This window comes from Pelecanus crispus, chromosome 13 (genome assembly GCF_030463565.1).
Source record: "Pelecanus crispus isolate bPelCri1 chromosome 13, bPelCri1.pri, whole genome shotgun sequence".
NCBI lineage: Eukaryota > Metazoa > Chordata > Aves > Pelecaniformes > Pelecanidae > Pelecanus > Pelecanus crispus.
In genome coordinates, this window is record NC_134655.1 from 22,644,283 (window position 1) to 22,654,050 (window position 9,768).

The window sequence follows — 9,768 nt, forward strand, 5'->3', positions numbered from 1 at the left end:
TCTGGAGAGGAAAAATGATGAACAGTGCCTGGGGTTTGGGATCGGACCCTTGGCTGAAGGGCATCCCCCCGCCAGCCCCACATGCTCCCCGGCTCCTGAGGGAAGGACGCAACGTTTCGAACGTGCCTCCACCTACATCTGCGTCTGCGCTAAAAATCAGTGGCGACACTGGGACATCGGTGCAGGCCCAATAGGATGGGGCGCTCTAGTCTGCTCTGCCTGAACCTGTGGAATTGCTGCTTAAAAACAAGGGAAGAAAAACTGGAAATACTTAAATCTGAGGGATCTGCAAAGCATCTTGGTCAAATGTAGTCTAGGTACGGATTGACTGGTCCGTATTCTGAGCGATCTATAAAGACTGCTGGGAAGTGAGATAGCATCTCTGCTTGCTTGTAGTAATTTTTACTTTCAAGTGAAGCCCCTCCTATGGTCCTGGCCCTCTCTAGAGGGGAGGAGAGCGCAGCTTGAGCATATTTGAAATTTAAATCCGAAGGAAGCCTCGGGTTTCATATAACATAAAAAGCAAAGGAGATTCAGCATCAAAAACTGTCAAAGATGTTTAACACTCTCCATTAAAATCACAAAAGCGGTGTAATTCATTGTTATCGGAGAAATGCTTTCTTTCCACCCTTTCTTCTTTAAAGGACTGTGTTGAGGTCTTTCAGGACTAAATTAGGATCTTCCATTAGCGCGACCGGCCGCTAAGTTCACACACCGTAAATTCTTCGTACGGGGAGCCGCGTGGTGTGCGAGGGACGCAGAGGCAAGGCCGCTCCCGTCCTCGAAGGCGAGCTGAGGGGGAAGCTGCTGCAGGGCCGGAGGTTTGCAGAGGCTGCTGAGAGTGCTTGATGTGATGGTGGGCAGCTTGCACAGAGCCTGGATAGGCTCCGTCTGGATTTACTTCATCATAACGCAGACCAAATTTGGAGTCTCTCGTTCTTACGATTACACCCCGTGCTTCTTTCCACCCCCTCTTGAGTTTTTTTTTTTTTTTTTTTTTAAATAATTTCCTAAATTCGGAAGAGAACCTGATCCATGACTCTGACGCTGAAGTTTCTTTTCCTGCCCTTGGTGTGGTGGGACTTTCGGACGCTGAGCTTCCCCAGCCGCCCCGCTCCGCCCCGATGCGCTCAGCGCCCCGAGGCCTCCCCAACGCGCACGACGTACGATGGGCAGCAAAGACGACAACAGTGATCTGTGCTTAACATTAGGTGGCACAAAAGAGTTTCCTTTTGCTCACAGGAATACCGAGATACATGGGCAGTAAGGAGCAGAGATTTTCTTTTCTTGAAATGAAATTCTCCTTCCCTATTTTTTCCGGCTTTCAAGTACTCTTTGAAGTGTTTCTGTTTGTGAACTTACTTGATTTTTCTCTTTCGTCGCATCTCTTTTGTCTCCGAACATAATTCGGTTTAAAATAAGGCGTAACGCAGCCCTCGCTGCGATTGCGCTTGGAGAACAGCCGAAGGGCTCTAAACCAGGCTAATTTCAGCGAAACGCCTTCCGTCCTTCCTCCAAAGCAACGCCGGCTCTACGAGCTTTACCTCGCAGGACCCCGAACGTTAAGAGCCAGCGTGCATGTTTTAACGCGAAGCTTTTCCTCCGTGTCCTTAGCCGGGGCTGTTTACAAACCGCGGCCGTTTACTCCTGGTTTGGGTACCCGCGCTATTTGGTGCGCGTTTATTTTGGCTCTGGAGCTGACCGAGGAATGCGATTTTGGGGGTTAGGTTTCCTTCTCCTTCTGTTGTAATCCTTTCTGAGACAGTTGCAGGTTGTCGTCCCGCTGCGGAGGCAGCCGGGCTTTGCTGCCCCAGCGCAGGAGCAAGCGCAGGCCGGTCACCCCCAAGCACCGTGGGGTCTGCGCCGTGCTGCAGCTTGCAAAGATTTACAAAAAAAAAAAAAAAAACACCAAAATCAGGTTTGTGGTTAAGAAACAAAGCAGCGCCCGCTGTTTGCGTCCCAAATCCCTCTTGCTAACAGGTACAGGGCTGTGTGGAGGTTGTAGCCGGCGTGGGAAGGTGCTTGTCCACTCGTGCTCCGGCCGCTGCTGGATAATTAAAGACAGGAGAGCGCGCTCCTCGCTCGGGTGGCTTCTCAGGACTCTCCCAAAGGTAATTTCCCCCACCCCTAAACTATTCGCAGGAGGGTTTTCTCCAAGGTTCAGCTTCAGCAAGGTGGGGGGGGGGGGGGGGGGGGGAAGAAAAAAAAATAAAAAGCCATTTGGCTGGTGCTGCTGTGAAGTTTGCTGCTTCCCTGCCTCCCCCCAGCACCCACCCTCCGCTCCGCTTCCCGGTTTCACCCCGTTAGCTGCGATCCCCTGATATTGCTCCCCCCAAAACGCCGCTTCCCGCCCCGGGGGAGCGGGGGGGCGGCCCGGCCCGGGGGGATTGGGGGTGCAGGAGCCCCAGCGCGGCCCCCCCGCTGCCGGGGAGGCTGGGGCGGGGGGGGGAGGAGGGAACAAAAGAAACTTCCTTCGGGATTCCCGCGGCTCGGGGCGGGGAGAGCCCCGAAAAGGGTGAAGGGGAAGGCGGTAGGCGGGGGGGGGGGGTGGGGGGGGGGGCAGCGCGGCCGCGCAGAGCCGCGCAGAGCCGCGGTGGCAGCGCTGCTGCTGCCTGCACCCCTCCCCCGGTCCCCATCCTATAGCTCATCCTATAGCTCATCCTATAGCCACAGGGCTAGTGCCGCGCGCACGCACCAGTATGTACAGATCCCATGTATACAGACCCCCCGCCGAAAGCCGCGGAGCCCCCAGCCCACCCCCCCCCGAGCCCCCTTTCCCGGGAGGGCACCGGCCCTTCCCGCGAGGCGGCGGGAGGGGGGGACCCGCGGCGGGGGGGGGGGGGATACGGGGGACCCGGGGGGGCACCCAGAGCCGGGGGGGGGTCGGGGGGGGGGTCCCTGCCGCCCCCTCGCCGAGGACCCCCCGCTGCCCGCACCCCCGGCTCGGCCAGCGCACAAACAACGCAAGGTATAATTTGTAATTTTTTTTTTTTTTTTTTGTAAAAATGTTTATTTAAACCTTTTTTTTTAATTTTTTTTTTATCCTTTTACAACAATAAAATATTGCGTCAATATAAACCCCTTGACTAAAACTGGTCGACAACCAAACGTTACAGCGACTCGTGTGTTTCGTTATTATTATTTTTTTTTTTTTCCGACACCCATTTAGGCTTTTTTTTTTTTGCTTTTTTTCTTTCTGAAACGTTTTTTTTTTTCCCCTTTTTTTTTTTAAACATAATGTGGAATTTATTGAAAATAAATAATTGTTGGCAACTGCAATAGGCAATTTTGGATAAAATAGTTGAAAAAAGCAACCTTTAATGAAAATAGCGTTTATTATACATCAGTTACTAAATGAATAAACTAAATGATCTTTCTTTAAATTAATAACTTCCAAAAAACGTTTAATATACAAAACTGTACAGTTATAAAGTTGGCAGAAATAGGCAGGTCCTCAGTGTCGAGTTTATTTTTTTTTTTCCTTTTTTTTCTTTTTTTTTTTTTTCTTTTTTTTTTTTTTTTTAGCGCTTACTGAAAAATACTTGAAAAATATAAATGTCAAAAGGAAAAAATCTGAACGCCGGGGAGGAGGGAGAGGGGCTGTGCGGGGAGGGGGGGGGGGGGAGCCCTGGGTGGGTGCGGGGGGAGCCCGGCCCGGTCCTGCCCGGCCGCGGGGAGGGTGCGGGTGCGGTGGCTGAACTTGGCCTTGCCCGCACGCAGCCCCCCAGCCACGCAGCAATGCCCCTGCGTGAGCGGCTGCGTGGGTGCGTGGGCGTTGCACACCCCCCCCCCCTTGTGTACAACACATCCACGGACGGGCAGAGGAGAGGGGGCGGCTACAGCTCCTGTGCCGAAAAAATGGGGATGGTTGGAGCATTTTAGTGACTTTTTTCTTTTTTCTTTGTTTTTCTCCCTGTTCGTTTTGGTTTTGTTGGGTTTTTTGTTGGTTTTGTTTTGTTCTTTTTTTTTTTTTTTATAAAAGCTTTCCACCAGATCCAGCATTTCCCTGTGACGCGGAAACAAGCTCAGCGTGAACCAAATGCGGGCGTTTTCTGTCCCCCACCCCCCCACCCCACCCCCGCGCCCCAAAATTCATGAGACACCTCATTCCTCTTCACTATCGAAACAAAATACAGAGAAACTGATTTCCGAAGCCAAAGCGCAGAAGTATAAAGGTGTTTTACTACAGACCTCTCAGTCCGGCGCTGATCGAAAAGCCCAACTCATCTTCGGAAAAAAGACTGGCCAATGCCACGGGTTTGGTCGTGGCGCTTAATTTCGGATCAATCTCTTAGAAATAAATTTTTTTTTGTTTTTTTTTTTTCCTTGGGAGAAGAGGGGAAGGGAGGGTGTCAGGATTGTAACCCCATCGTTTTACCGTGTTGGGAAGTTCTTGGAAAAGGCAGAGAAAAGCTGCAAGAAATAAGCCCGTTCTTCACCCACCGTGCGTGCGGCAGCCGGGTGCGCGGAGCTCCGCGGGCGCGGAGGGGACCCCCATCTCCTGGGGGGGGGGGGGGGGGGGAGAAGGAGGAGGACGAGGAGGATGAGGAGGAGGAGGAAGGGCCGCGGCCACCCTGCCCCGTCCCCGCTGGGTGACATTGCCGGTGCGTGGGGAAGGGAGAAACGTTTTGACTGCTCAATTCGATACAAATTAGGTCACAAATATTGTGTACAGTTTGTAGTAAAACACCTCAGACATTTAAAAACGCTATATAAGTCTTTAAAAATGCAAAACTAGTCTATTGTAAAACAGATTCACCTGAAATACAGCTGATATAACCAAGGCGCTGGAAGGTTATTCATAGGCACACATCTGTCTTTCCTTTTCTGTCGGGTTTTTGTTTTTTTTTTTTTTTTTTTCTTTTTTCCCGTGGGTTTTCTTTTTTCTTTTCTTTTTTTTTTTTTCCTCTTTTTTTTTTTTTTTTTTTTTTTCCCCTTCGTCCTAGTGGAGACCGAAAACAAACCTTGTCTGCGAGTAAACGACCGTGTACTGATCAGCGGAAAGGTCGGAGAGAGAAAAAAGAAAAAAAAAAAAAAAAAAAGGAAAAAAAAAAAAGAAAAAAAAAAAAGAAAAAGCTATATTGCCCAGGCGGCGAGCGGGGAGCCCCCGCTCCGCGTCTCCCGCCTCTCGGAACAGCATAAGTTAAAGCCCCGGCGGAAAGCTCCGCGCAGTCCTGCCCCCGGCCGGCCCGCGGTCAGAGGTCGTGGCAGCCCGTGTCCGTTTTCACGCCGTGGGAGTAGGCGTCGTGCTGCGGCGGCTCCCCCGGCGGGGTCATGCGCTTCTCCTTCTGCCGCCGGTTGCAGAACCAGACCCGCACCACCTCCTTCTCCAGCTGCAGGCTGTCTGCCAGCGAGGAGATCTCCTGGGCGGCCGGCTTGGGGCACTTGAGAAAGTGCGTCTCCAGCACGCCCTTGACACTCACCTCGATGGAGGTGCGCTTCTTCCTCTTCCTCCCCTGCGCCGCGATCTTGTCGATGCTGGTGGGGCTGCCGGTGGAGGAGTCGGCCTCCTCCAGCCACTTGTTCAGCAGCGGCTTCAGCTTGCACATGTTCTTGAAGCTGAGCTGCAGGGCCTCGAAGCGGCAGATGGTGGTCTGCGAGAAGACGTTGCCGTAGAGGGTCCCCAGGGCCAAGCCCACGTCGGCCTGGGTGAAGCCCAGCTTGATGCGCCGCTGCTTGAACTGCTTGGCGAACTGCTCCAGCTCGTCCGAGGTCGGCGTCTCCTCGTCCGAGTGGTCCTGGCAGTGGTGGCCGCCCAGCTCGCCGTGCTCGCCGCCGCCCTCGCCCCGCAGCCCCGGGTGCAAGCCCTGCGCGGCGGCGGGCGGCGGGGTGAGCCCGCCGTGCTCCAGCATGCCGCCCACCGCGAACCCGGCCTGCGAGTAGACGTTGAGGGGCTGCCCGGCGGCGGCGGCGGCGGCGGCGGCGGCGGGGGCCAGCGAGGCGCTGTGGGCCGGGCTGGCGCCCCAGGCGCTGGGGTGGTTGCCGTGGGGCGAGTGGTGGGAGACGTGGGGCGAGCGGTGGTGGATGATGGCGCCCAGCTGCAGGTCCTCCCGGCCCGGCTTGACGTCGGGCTGCTCCAGCGGGCCGCCGGCCAGCGCCGAGGGCCAGGGCCCGCCGTCGCTCAGGCTGGTCACCCAGTGGTGCCCCAGCGGGTGCCCATTGCCGGGGACGCCCTGCAGGTACTCGCTCTGCAGCAGCTTCTGCGGGTTGCGGAAGGGGCTCCCCTGCTGCATGCCCGCGCCGTCCGCATGGGCGAGCGAGCCGGAGCCGAGGAGGCTGTAGGGGTTGGAGGCGGCTGTGGCCATGGCCGCCGCGCAGCCCCCACGAGTTATACTGTGGCGGCGCCGCCGCTTCAGCCTTTGACATCCACCGGCACGGCGGCCCGGGCAGCGGCCGCCCGCCGACTGGCAGCCGCGCCGCCCAATGGGGCCGCGCCGCCGCCGGGGCCGCGCCGCGCGGGCCAATGGCGGGGAGGAGGAGGCCGGCCGCGGCGGCGGGGGCGGGGCCGAGGCGCCGGGCGCCGCGCGGGCCCGAGGCAGGAAGTGAATCACTCCGCCGGCACCGGGGGCCGGGCGCGAGGCGGCCCCGCCGCTTAACTCCTTCCGCGCCGCGCTGCGCGCCGGGCGGGGAGCCGGGGCGGGAGGCGGAGGGGGGGGGGGGGGGCTGGACGCGGGGCACGGCTTAAATGGGGAGCGATTAGCGCCGGGGGAGCGCGCCGCAGAGGTTAAACGGCGGCGCCCCGGCGGCAGCACTAACGGGACCACCCCGGCGGCGGCCCGGCCCGGCCCCCGCCGCGCCCCCGCCGCCCCCGGTGCGGGCGGGCTCCGCCGCTCGGTGCGCAGCGCCCGCTCCGCCGCCCGGAGCCGCGCGCCTGCCGCCCGCCGCGGGGCCGTGCGCTCCCGCCGTGCGCGCCGAGCAGCAAAAACCAAGCAAAAAAAAAAAAAAAAAAAAAAAAAAAAAAGCAAACCCCAAATAATTAAAAAAACCCCCCAAAAAGGCGCTTTCCGGCCTCCCGGCGGTGCCTCCGCAAAGTTTGCAACGCGACACGCAGGGGCGCGGGGTGCCGCCGGTGCGCGGCTGGCGTGCGGGCTGCGGGGGGGGGGGGGAGAAAAAAACCGAAAAGAAAAACGCGAACAAAAAAAAAAAAAAACCGGGGGAAAAGGAGAAATCAAGGGGGGAAAGGAGCGAGAGGCCCCCAGGCCCCGCCGGGGGGGCCGGGGGGGAGGAGCGCGGTGCCCCCCGGGCGGTCGGGGCCCGGCGGGCAGAGCCCCGCAGCCGCCCCGCAGCCGCCGAGCCCCGGCGGGGCTGCAACCGGTTCCCCGGGCGGCGGCGGCGGCAGAGCCACGGCCCCGGTACCGCCGACCCGCTCCCCGGTTAAAAAATGACCTTTCCCTGCATAATTTTGGAGGTAACCTAGCTGCGTAATTATATTTGCACTTACAGAAGACTGCATCAGAGTTCCCTTATTGGTTTGAAATTCCATTAAATATATTGCAAGAGCTCCTAGGTTAAGCTTGATTTAAATTTGCATACATTTTCATATATTTAGCAGAAATAAAAGAAGGCTTGCAGCTACCAGAAAGTCATTAAGGCATTAGTTTCTCTGAGAAGACAGATCTGAAGAAAATTCAAGAAAATGAGAAAATAGATATAAATAAGGTGAGCGCTCCTCTGATTCCTTCCGAGCCGGGTAGCATCGCTTTCCTCATGATAATCAGAATAATCACAATAATTTCGCGCCGGGGCTCGGGCAGGGCGCAGCGTGCGAGAGGGGGGCAAAGGCAGGGCTGGCCCTTAAAGAGCAGAGCGGGCTGCCTGCCTGCAGGCTACATCGCGATATATCGGGAGGGCTGCGGGGCTCCGGGCTCATCCCCGGCGGGCGGCCGCTGCGCACCCGCGCCCGCTCCGCGCCTGCTGCAGCCCCCCCCCCATCCCCGGAGGGGGGGGGGTAGGAGGGTGGGGGCTTGGAAAAGAAATAAAAAAAAATAAAAGTTTGCAGGTAGTGGGGAGCGGGGTGTGTGCGGGGGCGGGGGGTCAGAGGGGAGGTCAGGAGATGAAAAATATCCCCGTGAGGCTCCGTTTCGGGCTCTGCGAGCGGAGCGGCGGCCGAGCCCGCCGCAGGCGCGGAGGAAGGCGGGGAGGGCAGAGAAAGAGTTATATTAGCGGTCCGCTTTTTTTTTTTTTTTTTTTTCCCCCCCCTTTTCTTTCCTTTCCAAACCCCCCCCGCCCTCCGCCTTCACAAGCTTCTCGAAATAAATATCACCGGAGCCCGCGGAAGGGAGAGGGGAAGGAAAAAAAAAAAAAAATCCAAATCCGCACCGTATAAAAACGTAACTAAATTATTTAAAATTAATTTGCACTTTAACTTCGGAAACAATTTTTCAAATCCCATTGCCCGTGAAAATAGATGCTCGGATCCGCCGTTTAATTAAGGCAGAGTCTCTAGCAGGGAAAATAAAACCCCGACCGTCCCATTTAATATTTGTTGCAAATATATCTCGGGCAGAGCCCGGCTCCGCGGCACTCCGCTCCTGACCGAGGAGGCTCTCGGCTCGTCTATAGGAGAGTACGGTGGATTTTAAAGTGTTTTTATCTGCATATAGTTAAATCTTCTTGCTGTTCTAACTAATCTGCTGGAGAGGGTTTCTTTAGCTCTTTCCTGTCAGTCTAACTTCCCAAGTGTAACAGATGCCGCTCTCAAGCGGTCCTTTCTGCTGCTTTTCTTTATTCAGCCTCGCATATTTCTCCCCATGATCTGGGTTTCCATAGAGAGAGGAATAAAAGGGGGACCATGGCCACAAATCCCCTGCCCCATGCAGAATAAAAGAGCCTTATTCAATAGACGACCCCGTCTGGACATGGGAGAAAAATAAGTACATGCAAAGCTACTGTTGCAAGAATTTGTAACTTATTTTTCATAGACTGAAACCCATTAAAGTTTTTTTTTTTAAAAAAAAAAAAAAAGAGCCCCCCAAAAAAAGTTTCTGGGTTCGGACCGTGCGCTCCAGCCCTCTGGCTCTGGGTGCCTCCGCACTCGAGGGACCGGCGTTTCCCCAACAAATTACTCGCTTTAATATCTATTTTTTTTTTTTTTCCCCCCGTCCCTGCTAAATCTTTGGCATGAAAAAGATCGCACAATAGCTGAAGGCAGCCTACCGTCTTGGGGCAGCTAGAAGTCGCTATAGAGAAAAGCCCCGCTTTGAAGTGGAGGAGCTGGAATTGTGGCGAGTCCCCCCGTCGAGGACCCAGCGCTTTTCTGGGGGTCCCCGTCCCCTCCGGGGGCAGCGGGCGGGCGGCAGGAGCGGCACCCACGCCGTGCCCGGGCGGCTCTGCCCGGCTCCAAACCCGCACATTCGCCTTTAAGAGCCAAGAACCAAAACGCGGGGTGCGGCTGGGCGGGCGTGTGCGGGTCCAAGCCGTTCTATAGGCGCCTCTCTATAGGTAGGGACCTCGGAGGCAGCGAGCCCAGGAGCGGGAGGACCGGCTTTTCTCACCGCGGCAGCGCTGATTTTATTATATTTTAGAGATTTTTTTTGTCGTTGTGGTTTTGTTGGTTTTGGTTTGTTGGTTTTTTTTTTTTTTCTTCCCCCTCATTGTTCATCTGCGGGGTGGGGTGGGGTGGGGGGGTGGGGAAGGTCTAAAAGGGGGTCGTTTTGATTGTGTTTAATACAGCATGAAGCTCGGAGCGGTAAGCTGCGGCTCGGTGTCATGACCTCTATATTGAAAACTTCACCTTCAACACAAGTTCACTTTAGAGACAGGACGAGT

General features: G+C 56.0%; 1 protein-coding gene across 1 annotated transcript; it reads right to left on the reverse strand.

Annotated features, from left to right (window-relative positions):
• Positions 1–5,195: 5,195 nt before the first annotated feature.
• POU3F4 (POU class 3 homeobox 4) lies at positions 5,196–6,305 on the reverse strand. Its single transcript, XM_075720681.1, has one exon. The coding sequence runs from the start codon at positions 6,303–6,305 to the stop codon at positions 5,196–5,198; it is 1,110 nt and encodes a 369-aa protein (XP_075576796.1).
• Between the last annotated feature and the right edge of the window lie 3,463 nt (positions 6,306–9,768).